The sequence below is a fragment of the Salmo salar genome, chromosome ssa19, assembly GCF_905237065.1.
Source record: "Salmo salar chromosome ssa19, Ssal_v3.1, whole genome shotgun sequence".
NCBI classification, from domain to species: Eukaryota; Metazoa; Chordata; class Actinopteri; order Salmoniformes; family Salmonidae; genus Salmo; species Salmo salar.
The window spans coordinates 40,871,714-40,884,213 of NC_059460.1; the positions used below are offsets into that span (position 1 = coordinate 40,871,714).

A 12,500-nucleotide genomic window follows, 5' to 3' on the forward strand; every position below is an offset into this window, starting at 1 on the left:
CCTCTCTCCGCTCTTCCCCCTCTCTCCCCTCTCTCCCCTCTCTCCCCTCTCTCCGCTCTTCCCCATCTATCCGCTCTTCCCCCCTCTCTCCCCTCTCTCCCCTCTCTCCACTCTTCCCCCCTCTCTCCCCTCTCTCCCCTCTCTCCGCTCTTCCCCATCTCTCCCCTCTCTCCCCTCTCTCCGCTCTTCCCCATCTCTCCGCTCTTCCCCCTCTCTCTCCCCTCTCTCCCCTCTCTCCACTCTTCCCCATCTCTCCGCTCTTCCCCCCTCTCTCCCCTCTCTCCCCTCTCTCCGCTCTTCCCCATCTCTCCGCTCTTCCCCCCCTCTCTCCCCTCTCTCCCCTCTCTCCACTCTTCCCCCTCTCTCCCCTCTCTCCGCTTTCCCCCCTCTCTCCCCTCTCTCCCCTCTCTCCGCTTTCCCCCCTCTCTCCCCTCTCTCCCGTCTCTCCGCTCTTCACCCCCTCTCTCCCCTCTCTCCGCTCTTCCCCCTCTCTCTACCCTCTCTCCCCCTCTCTCTCCTCCCCTCTCTCTCCTCTCTCACCTCTCTCCCCCTCTCTCTCCTCCCCTCTCTCCTCTCTCCCCTCTCTCCCCCTCTGTCTCCTCCCCTCTCTCTCCTCTCTCCCCTCTCTCCCCCTCTCTCCTCTCCTCCCCTCTCTCTCCTCTCCTCCCCTCTCTCTCCTCCCCCCATCCCCTCTCTCTCCTCTCTCCCCTCTCTCTTCTCCCCTCCCCTTTCTCTCCTCTCCTCCCCCATCCCCTCTCCCCCTCTCTCTCCCCTCTCCCCTTTCTCCCCTCTCTCCCCTCTCCTCCCATCTCTCCTCTCCTCCACTCCTCCCCTCTCTCTCCTCTCCTCCCCATCCTTTCTCTCCTCTCTCTCCCTCTCTCCCCTCTCGCCTCTCTCCACTCTCTCCCTCTCCCATCTCTCCCCTCTCTCCCCTTTCCCCTCTCTCCCCGTCTCCTCCCCTCTCTCTCCTCTCTCCCTTCTCTCCACTCTCCCCTCTTTCCCCTCTCCCCCTCTCTTTCCTCTCCTCCCCATCCCTCTCTCTCCTCCCCCTCTCTCCCCCTCTCTATTCTCCCCCCTCTCTCCCATCTCCCCTCTCTTTCCTCTCCTCCCCATCCTCTCTCCCCTCTCCCCTTTCTCCTCTCTCCCCTCTCTCCCCTCTCCCCTCTTTCCCCTCTCCCCCTCTCTTTCCTCTCCTCCCCATCCCCTCTCTCCTCTCTCCCTTCTCTCCCCTCTCTCCTCTCTCCCTTCTCTCCCCTCTCTCATCTCTCTCCTCTCTCCCCTCTCTCCCCTCTCTCTCATCTCTCCCCCTCTCTCCTCTCCCCTCTCCCCTCTTTCCCCTCTCCCCTCTCTCCCCTCTCTTTGCTTTCCTCCCCATCCCCTCTCTCCTCTCTCCTCTCTCTCCCCCTCTCTCCCCTCTATCCTCTTTCTCCTCTCCCCCCCAACCCCCCCTCTCTTTCCTCTCCTCCCCATCCCCTCTCTCCTCTCTCTCCTATCTCTCCTCTCCCCCCCCCTCTCTCCCCTCTCTCTCCCAGGCCTGGTGGTGAGGGAGGTGGATATCTCTGTATCGAGGACCCAGGTGGAGGAACTGTTTGGTCTGGAGGACTACTGGTGTCAGTGTGTTGCCTGGAGCTCCGCAGGAACCACCAAGAGTAGCCGCGCGTACGTCCGCATCGCATGTAGGTACAGTGTGTGTGTGTGTGTGTGTGTGTGTGTGTGTGTGTGTGTGTGTGTGTGTGTGTGTGTGTGTGTGTGTGTGTGTGTGTGTGTGTGTGTTTATCGATGTCACTTTGTTAAATCCACTTCAATCAGTGTAGATGAAAGGGAGGAGACAAGTCCTTCTTTGAAGCCTTGAGACCTGGGTTGCGTACGTGTTCTATTCAGAGGGTGAATGGTCCAGACAAAAGAACACGGTATGGTAGTAGGCGCCAGGCGCACCGGTTGGAGTGTGTCAAGAACTGCAATGCTGCCGGGTTTTTCACGCTCAACAGTTTCCTGTGTTTATCAAGAATGGTCAACAACTGTGGGAAGCATTGGAGTCAATATGGACCACCATCCCTGTGAAACGCTTTCAACACCTTGTAGAGTCCATGTCCTGACGAATTGAGGTTGTTCTGAGGGAAAACGTTCTTAACGTTTTGTGACTCAGTGTATGTTACACGTTCTACATATGACTCCCAGGGTATGATTGACATATCACAGCTAAATGCATGGAAGACACAAACACACACACACACACACCACACACACACACACTCACACCCTCTCGACTGTGTTAACCGTTTAACTCTCTGTCGCCCCCTATCGGCAGACCTGCGTAAGACCTTTGAGCAGGAGCCTCTGGGTCGAGAGGTGAGATTGGAGCAGGAGGTGTTGCTGCAGTGTCGACCTCCTGAGGGCATGCCCCCTGCTGAGGTACACTACCTGTGTGTGTGTGTGTGTGTGTGTGTGTGTGTGTGTGTGTGTGTGTGTGTGTGTGTGTGTGTGTGTGTGTGTGTGTGTGTGTGTGTGTGTGTGTGTGTGTGTGTGTGTCCTGTCAGAGGTACCCATCTACCTTCTGCACCCATCCTCATCATCACTCTTCATCCTCATCCTCAGTCTTGTCCTGTTTTTTTGTTTTTCAATCAATTATTTTTTATTGCTTTTCAAAAGCAAAACATTGAACAGGAAACAACAACAGAACTAGAATGAGATTCTGTTTCTATGGGAACAACAGACAGTGACAGCTAAATCATCAGAGTTCTAGAAGTCTCACTCTGAAGTACTAGACAATCCTCCAGACAGACCTCCAGACAATCCTCCAGACAATCCTCCAGACAATCCTCCAGACAGACCTCCAGACAATCCTCCAGACAGACCTCCAGACAATCCTCCAGACAATCCTCCAGACAGACCTCCAGACAATCCTCCAGACAGACCTCAGACAGACCTCCAGACAATCCTCCAGACAGACCTCCAGACAATCCTCCAGACAGACCTCCAGACAATCCTCCAGACAGACCTCCAGACAATCCTCCAGACAGACCTCCAGACAATCCTCCAGACAGACCTCCAGACAATCCTCCAGACAGACCTCCAGACAATCCTCCAGACAGACCTCCAGACAATCCTCCAGACAGACCTCCAGACAGAACTCCAGACAATCCTCCAGACAATCCTCCAGACAATCCTCCAGACAGACCTCCAGACAGAACTCCAGACAATCCTCCAGACAATCCTCCAGACAGACCTCCAGACAATCCTCCAGACAGACCTCCAGACAATCCTCCAGACAGACCTCCAGACAGAACTCCAGACAATCCTCCAGACAATCCTCCAGACAATCCTCCAGACAGACCTCCAGACAGAACTCCAGACAATCCTCCAGACAATCCTCCAGACAGACCTCCAGACAATCCTCCAGACAGACCTCCAGACAATCCTCCAGACAATCCTCCAGACAATCCTCCAGACAGACCTCCAGACAATCCTCCAGACAGACCTCCAGACAGACCTCCAGACAATCCTCCAGACAGACCTCCAGACAATCCTCCAGACAGACCTCCAAACAGACCTCCATACAGACCTCCAGACAGACCTCCATACAGACCTCCAGACAGACCTCCAGACAATCCTCCAGACAATCCTCCAGACAATCCTCCAGACAGACCTCCAGACAGACCTCCAGACAATCCTCCAGACAGACCTCCAGACAATCCTCCAGACAGACCTCCAGACAGACCTCCAGACAGACCTCCAGACAATCCTCCAGACAGACCTCCAGACAATCCTCCAGACAATCCTCCAGACAGACCTCCAGACAATCCTCCAGACAATCCTCCAGACAATCCTCCAGACAGACCTCCAGACAATCCTCCAGACAGACCTCCAGACAGACCTCCAGACAATCCTCCAGACAGACCTCCAGACAATCCTCCAGACAGACCTCCAGACAGACCTCCAGACAATCCTCCAGACAATCCTCCAGACAGTGTTAATGAGTATTTGCTGTGTGTTAATGAGTATTTGCTGTGAGTTCATGAGTATTTGCTGTCTGTTAATGAGTATTTGCTGTGTGTTAATGAGTATTTGTTGTGTGTTAATGAGTATTTGCTGTGAGTTAATGAGTATTTGCTGTCTGTTAATGAGTATTTGCTGTGTGTTAATGAGTATTTGCTGTGTGTTAATGAGTATTTGCTCCTCTCCTTTCTCCTCTCCTTTCTCCTCTCCTCTCCCCCCTCCTGTCCTTTCTCCTCTCTCCTCTCCTCTCCTTTTTCCTCTCCTTTCTCCTCTCCTCTCCTTTCTCCTCTCCTTTTCTCCTCTCCTTTCTCCTCCCCTCTCCTTTTCCTCTCCCCTCTCCTCTCCTCTCCTCTCTCCTCTCCTCTCCTCTCCTCTCCTCTCCTCTCCTCTCCTTTCTCCTCTCCTTTCTCCTCTCCTCTCCCCTCTCCTCTCCTTTCTCCTCTCCCTTCTCCTCTCCCCCCCTCCCCTCTCCCCTCCCCCAGGTGGACTGGTTGAAGAATGAGGAGACCATAGATCCGTCTCAGGACTCTAACTTCCTGATGACCGTAGAAAATGACCTCATTATTAAACAGGCCCGTCTCTCTGACACGGCCAACTACACCTGTGTGGCGCGTAACCAGGTAGCCAAGAGACGCAGTAGTACCGCCACGCTTATCGTCTACGGTGAGCAATACACACTCTGTGTCTCATTACAAATCTCAACCAAAGCCGTTTTATACACACACACACACACACACACACAGGATATTTTTTCCTGTCAGTCTGACAGCGTCTCTCTGTCTCTCTCTCAGTGAGTGGGGGCTGGTCTTCGTGGACTGAGTGGTCGCAGTGTAACGCCCAGTGTGGGCGGGGCTGGCAGCGACGGACACGCAGCTGCACCAATCCTGCGCCTCTAAACGGGGGAGCCTTCTGCGAGGGTTCGGCTTTCCAGAGAGTCACATGCACCACTCTGTGTCCAGGTGAGAATGATTAACAGGTGTATGGATCCCTCTGTGTCCAGGTGAGAATGATTAACAGGTGTATGGATCCCTCTGTGTCCAGGTGAGAATGATTAACAGGTGTATGGATCCCTCTGTGTCCAGGTGAGAATGATTAACAGGTGTATGGATCCCTCTGTGTCCAGGTGAGAATGATTAACAGGTGTATGGATCCCTCTGTGTCCAGGTGAGAATGATTAACAGGTGTATGGATCCCTCTGTGTCCAGGTGAGAATGATTAACAGGTGTATGGATCCCTCTGTGTCCAGGTGAGAATGATTAACAGGTGTATGGATCCCTCTGTGTCCAGGTGAGAATGATTAACAGGTGTATGGATCCCTCTGTGTCCAGGTGAGAATGATTAACAGGTGTATGGATCCCTCTGTGTCCAGGTGAGAATGATTAACAGGTGTATGGATCCCTCTGTGTCCAGGTGAGAATGATTAACAGGTGTATGGCCGTCAGACACATAGTTTAACCTCATGTATCTAGCTATGACTCTGTTACCCATATACTCTGTTATCCATATACTCTGTTATCCATGTACTCTGTTATCATATACTCTGTTACCCATATACTCTGTTATCCATATACTCTGTTATCCATATACTATGTTACAATATACTCTGTTATCCATATACTCTGTTATCCATACACTCTGTTATCCATGTACTCTGTTATCATATACTCTGTTACCCATATACTCTGTTATCCATATACTCTGTTATCCATGTACTCTGTTATCATATACTCTGTTACAATATACTCTGTTATCCATATACTCTGTTATCCATATACTCTGTTACAATATACTCTGTTATCCATATACTCTGTTATCCATACACTCTGTTATCCATGTACTCTGTTATCATATACTCTGTTACCCATATACTCTGTTATCCATATACTCTGCTTCCTATATACTCTGTTATCATATATTCTGTTATCCATATACTCTGTTACCCATACACTCTGTTATCCATGTACTCTGTTATCATATACTCTGTTATCCATATACTCTGTTATCATATACTCTGTTATCCATATACTCTGTTATCATATACTCTGTTATCCATATACTCTGTTATCATATACTCTGTTATCCATATACTCTGTTATCATATACTCTGTTATCATATACTCTGTTATCCATATACTCTGTTATCCATATACTCTGTTATCCATATACTATGTTATCATATACTCTGTTACCATATACTCTGTTACCATATACTCTGTTATCCATATACTCTGTTATCCGTAGGCCTCTAACTCCTGACCTCTGACCCCTATAGTGGACGGAGGTTGGACGGACTGGGCCAAGTGGTCAGCGTGTGGGACAGAATGTACCCATTGGAGGAGCAGAGACTGTCAGGCCCCTCCGCCCCGGAATGGAGGACAGCACTGTAGTGGGAGCATGATGGAGAGCAAGAACTGCACCGACGGACTCTGTACACGCAGTGAGTTACAGGGAGGAAGGGAGGGAGGGTGAGAGAGAGGGAGGGAGGGAGAGAGGGTGAGCGAGAGACAGAGAGAGAGAGAGAGACAGAGAGAGAGAAGTGAATACAACAATACACATATGACCTGGGACAGATAACCAATCAGATTAGCCAGAGGTGCTGTCCGTTATGATTTAGACCAATCAGATTAGCCACAGGAGCTGTCCGTCATGATTTAGACCAATCAGATGGACCTGATTCGTTCTGCTTTTCCTCTCAGTTGTTATTCTAACTACCTTTTTGAGTTTTCTGAACTGAAGCGGCCAACAAGGTGGTACATCAGGCAGGGATGATGCAGAGAGGAAGCATAGAGTTGAGAATGAAGTCTAGCATAGACACACACACACGCATGCAGAGGCAGAGAGAGAGAGCTGGGAAGACAAGTCTACCCTAGACAGATGTTCAGTAGTGGTTTGGGTTCATAGGAAGAAAAGACACGCCATCCAAATGATAAACACACAGATGGGGGTCAGGGTGAGGTGAGGGTGGAGTGGAGTGGAGTGGAGGGGTGTGTGTGTGTGTGTGTGTGTGTGTGTGTGTGTGTGTGTGTGTGTGTGTGTGTGTGTGTGTGTGTGTGTGTGTGTGTGTGTGTGTGTGTGTGTGTGGTGTGCGTGCACAGGGGTGTGAAACGAAAGGAGAGCACAGAGTCGGAAGGAAGGAGTGCAGTGTGCAACGAAACGAGAGAGGAGAGGGGTGGAGGAGAGGAGAGAGGGATGAGAGGGATGAGGAGAGGAGAGTGGGATGAGGAGAGGAGAGAGGAGGAGTGAGAGAGGGATGAGGAGAGGAGAGAGGAGGAGGAGAGGAGAGAGGGATGAGAGGGATGAGGAGAGGAGAGAGGAGAAGGAGAGAGGAGGAGGAGAGGGATGAGGAGAGGAGAGTGGGATGAGGAGAGGAGAGAGGAGGAGTGAGAGAGGGATGAGGAGAGGAGAGAGGAGGAGGAGAGGAGAGAGGGATGAGAGGGATGAGGAGAGGAGAGAGGAGAAGGAGAGAGGAGGAGGAGAGGGATGAGGAGAGGAGAGTGGGATGAGGAGAGGAGAGAGGAGGAGTGAGAGAGGGATGAGGAGAGGAGAGAGGAGGAGGAGAGGAGAGAGGGATGAGAGGGATGAGGAGAGGAGAGAGGAGAAGGAGAGAGGAGGAGGAGAGGGATGAGGAGAGGAGAGTGGGATGAGGAGAGGAGAGAGGAGGAGTGAGAGAGGGATGAGGAGAGGAGAGAGGAGGGGGAGAGGAGAGAGGGATGAGGAAAGGAGAGACGAGGAGGTGTGAGAGAGGGATGAGGAGAGGAGAGAGGAGGAGGAGAGGAGAGAGGGATGAGGAGAGGAGAGACGAGGAGGAGTGAGAGAGGGATGAGGAGAGGAGAGAGGAGGAGGAGAGGAGAGAGGGATGAGGAGAGGAGAGAAGGATGAGAGGGATGAGGAGAGGAGAGAGGAGAAGGAGAGAGGAGGAGGAGAGGGATGAGGAGAGGAGAGTGGGATGAGGAGAGGAGAGAGGGATGAGGAGAGGAGAGAGGAGGAGGAGAGGAGAGAGGGATGAGGAGAGGAGAGACGAGGAGGTGTGAGAGAGGGATGAGGAGAGGAGAGAGGAGGAGGAGAGGAGAGAGGGATGAGGAGAGGAGAGAGGGATGAGGAGAGGAGAGAGGGATGAGGAGAGGAGAGAGGGATGAGGAGAGGAGAGAGGAGAAGGAGAGAGGAGGAGGAGAGGGATGAGGAGAGGAGAGTGGGATGAGGAGAGGAGAGAGGAGGAGTGAGAGAGGGATGAGGAGAGGAGAGAGGAGGAGGAGAGGAGAGAGGGATGAGGAAAGGAGAGACGAGGAGGAGTGAGAGAGGGATGAGGAGAGGAGAGAGGAGGAGGAGAGGAGAGAGGGATGAGGAGAGGAGAGACGAGGAGGAGTGAGAGAGGGATGAGGAGAGGAGAGACGAGGAGGTGTGAGAGAGGGATGAGGAGAGGAGAGAGGAGAAGGAGAGAGGAGGAGGAGAGGGATGAGGAGAGGAGAGAGGAGGAGGAGAGGAGAGAGGGATGAGGAGAGGAGAGAGGGATGAGGAGAGGAGAGAGGAGAAGGAGAGAGGAGGAGGAGAGGGATGAGGAGAGGAGAGAGGAGGAGGAGAGGAGAGAGGGATGAGGAGAGGAGAGACGAGGAGTGAGAGAGGGATGAGGAGAGGAGAGAGGAGGAGGAGAGGAGAGAGGGATGAGGAGAGGAGAGACGAGGAGGAGTGAGAGAGGGATGAGGAGAGGAGAGAGGGATGAGGAGAGGAGAGAGGGATGAGAGGGATGAGGAGAGGAGAAGGAGAGAGGAGGAGGAGAGGGATGAGGAGAGGAGAGTGGGATGAGGAGAGGAGAGAGGAGGAGTGAGAGAGGGATGAGGAGAGGAGAGAGGAGGAGGAGAGGAGAGAGGGATGAGGAGAGGAGAGACGAGGAGGAGTGAGAGAGGGATGAGGAGAGGAGGAGGAGAGGAGAGAGGGATGAGGAGAGGAGAGACGAGGAGGAGTGAGAGAGGGATGAGGAGAGGAGAGAGGAGGAGGAGAGGAGAGAGGGATGAGGAAAGGAGAGACGAGGAGGAGTGAGAGAGGGATGAGGAGAGGAGAGAGGAGGAGGAGAGGAGAGAGGGATGAGGAGATGAGAGACGAGGAGGAGTGAGAGAGGGATGAGGAGAGGAGAGAGGGATGAGGAGAGGAGAGAGGGATGAGGAGAGGAGAGAGGAGGAGGAGAGGAGAGAGGGATGAGGAGAGGAGAGAGGAGGATGAGAGGAGAGAGGAGGAGGAGAGGAGAGAGGGATGAGGAGAGGAGAGAGGGATGAGGAGAGGAGAGAGGAGGAGGAGAGGAGAGAGGGATGAGGAGAGGAGAGAGGAGGAGGAGAGAGGGAGGAGGAGAGGAGAGAGGAGGAGGAGAGGAGAGAGGGATGAAGAGAGGAGAGAGGAGGAGGAGAGGAGAGAGGGAGGAGGAGAGGCGAGAGGAGGAGGAGAGGAGAGAGGAGGAGGAGAGGAGAGAGGGATGAGGAGAGGAGAGAGGAGGAGGAGAGGAGAGAGGAGGAGAGGAGAGAGGTATGAGGAGAGGAGAGAGGGATGAGGAGAGGAGAGAGGAGGAGGAGAGGAGAGAGGAGGAGGAGAGGAGAGAGGGATGAGGAGAGGAGAGAGGAGGAGAGGAGAGAGGGAGGAGGAGAGGAGGAGAGGGTGAGTCAGATTCACCCTGACAGCCAATGTGCAACGCCTGATGATCTGGGTAGAATCCTGCTGACAGCACATTACACACTCTCTCTCACACACACACACACACACACACACACACACACACACACACACACACACGCACACGCACACGCACACACACACACACTCAAAGACAAAGTATACACAGGCAGCGAGCTACAAACAGGAACTGTCTCTCACACACACACACACACGCACACACACACACACACACACTCAAAGACAAAGTACACACAGGCAGCGAGCTACAAACAGGAACTGAGACAGACAAGAGACACACAGACAGACAGGAGGCAGACAGACAGGAGACAGACAGAAGACAGTCAGGAGACAGACAGGAGACAGACAGGAGGCAGACAGAAAACAGACAGACAGGAGACAGACAGGAGGCAGACAGACAGGAGGCAGACAGGAGACAGACAGACAGGAGACAGACAGGAGGCAGACAGGAGACAGACAGGAGGCAGACAGACAGGGGGCAGACATAAATTACCGTAATAAAAAGTCCAGATTTTCTGCATAATCAAATAACATTCAGCTCAGACACCCATAGATACCCAACAAGACATTCCACCAGGGGTCTCTTCAGACACCCATACATACCCCACAAGACATTCCACCAGGGGTCTCTTCAGACACCCATACATACCCCACAAGACATTCCACCAGGGGTCTCTTCAGACACCCATACATACCCCACAAGACATTCCACCAGGGGTCTCTTCAGACACCCATACATACCCCACAAGACATTCCACCAGGGGTCTCTTCAGACACCCATACATACCCCACAAGACATTCCACCAGGGGTCTCTTCACAGTCCCCAAGAACAAAACGAATTCACAGCAACGCACAGTATTATACAGAGCTATGATCATACAGAACTCTCTTCACAGTATTATACAGAGTCATGATCACACAGAACTACCTTCACAGTATTATACAGAGTCATGATCACACAGAACTCCCTTCACAGAGTCATGATCACATGGAACTACCTTCCATCTCATATTACTCAGTAAACAGCAAAATGACCTTTAAAAACGGATTTAACAACAGCTCATAGAACGAAGGGGACTGTGAGGGGAAACACACACTAACACACACAGACACTCTCTAACACACACAGACACACTCTAACACACACAGACACACTCTAACACACACAGACACACACAGACACACTCTAACACACACAGACACACTCTAACACACACAGACACACACAGACACACTCTAACACACACAGACACACACAGACACTCTCTAACACACACACACACAGAGACACTCTCTAACACACAGACACACTCTAACACACACAGACACACACAGACACACTCTAACACACACAGACACCCTCTAACACACACAGACACACACAGACACTCTCTAACACACACAGACACACACAGACACACACAGACACACTCTAACACACACAGACACACACAGACACTCTCTAACACACACACACACAGAGACACTCTCTAACACACAGACACACTCTAACACACACAGACACACACAGACACACTCTAACACACACAGACACCCTCTGACACACACAGACACACTCTGACACACTCTGACACACACAGACACACACAGACACATACAGACACACACAGACACATACAGACACACACAGACACACTCGGACACACTCTGACACACACAGACACACACAGACACACACAGACACATACAGACACACACAGACACACTCTGACACACTCTGATACACTCTGACACACACAGACACATACAGACACACACAGACACACTCTCACACACAGACACACACAGACAGACACAGACAGACTTTAACACACACAGACACACTCTGACACACACAGACACACACAGACACATACATACACACTTTGACACACTCTGACACACACAGACACACACAGACACACACAGACACACTCTAACACACACAGGCACACACAGGCACACTCTGACATACACAGACACACACAGACACACACTGACACACACTGACACACACAGACACACACAGACACACACAGACACACACTCTGACACACACTCTGACACACACAGACACACACAGACACACTCTGACACACACAGACACACACAGACACACACAGACACACTCTGACATACACATACACAGACACACACAGACACACTCTGACACACACAGACACTCTCTAACACACACAGACACTCTCTAACACACACAGACACACACAGACACACACTAACACACACAGACACACTAACACACTCTGACACACCCAAATCATGAGAAACCATAAATATAATTACTTGACACATTGGACAGAATTAGCCATAAAACAGAGCAAACTAGAATGCTATTTGGCCCTAAACAGAGAGGACACAGTGGCAGAATACCTGACCACTGTGACTGACCCAAACTTAAGGAAAGCTCTGACTATGTACAGACTCAGTGAGTATAGCCTTGCTATTGAGAGATGCGGCCGTAGGCAGACCTGGCTCTCAAGAGAAGACAGGCTATGTGCACACTGCCCACAAAATGAGGTGGAAACTGAGCTGCACTTCCTAACCTCCTGCCAAATGTATGACCATATTAGAGACACATATTTTCCTCAGACTACACAGATCCACAAATAATTTGAAAATAAACCCAATTTTGATAAACTCCCATATCTACTGGGTGAAATACCACAGTGTGCCATCACAGCAACAAGATTTGTGACCTGTTGCCACAAGAAAAGGTCAACCAGTGAAGAACAGACACCATTGTAAATACAACCTATATATATGTTTATTTATTTTCCCTTTTGTACTTTAACCATTTATATATCAT

General features: G+C 51.4%; 1 protein-coding gene across 1 annotated transcript in view; it reads left to right on the plus strand.

Moving 5' to 3' along the window:
• Positions 1–12,500, plus strand: part of LOC106578815 (netrin receptor UNC5B-b) — a 182,025-nt gene that overhangs the window by 139,513 nt on the left and 30,012 nt on the right. Inside the window, exons 4-8 of the mRNA XM_045702314.1 lie at positions 1,533–1,676; positions 2,309–2,412; positions 4,479–4,659; positions 4,788–4,955; positions 6,269–6,433. Of these exons, the coding sequence (XP_045558270.1) occupies positions 1,533–1,676; positions 2,309–2,412; positions 4,479–4,659; positions 4,788–4,955; positions 6,269–6,433 (762 nt within the window). The remainder of the gene's footprint in view (positions 1–1,532; positions 1,677–2,308; positions 2,413–4,478; positions 4,660–4,787; positions 4,956–6,268; positions 6,434–12,500) is intronic.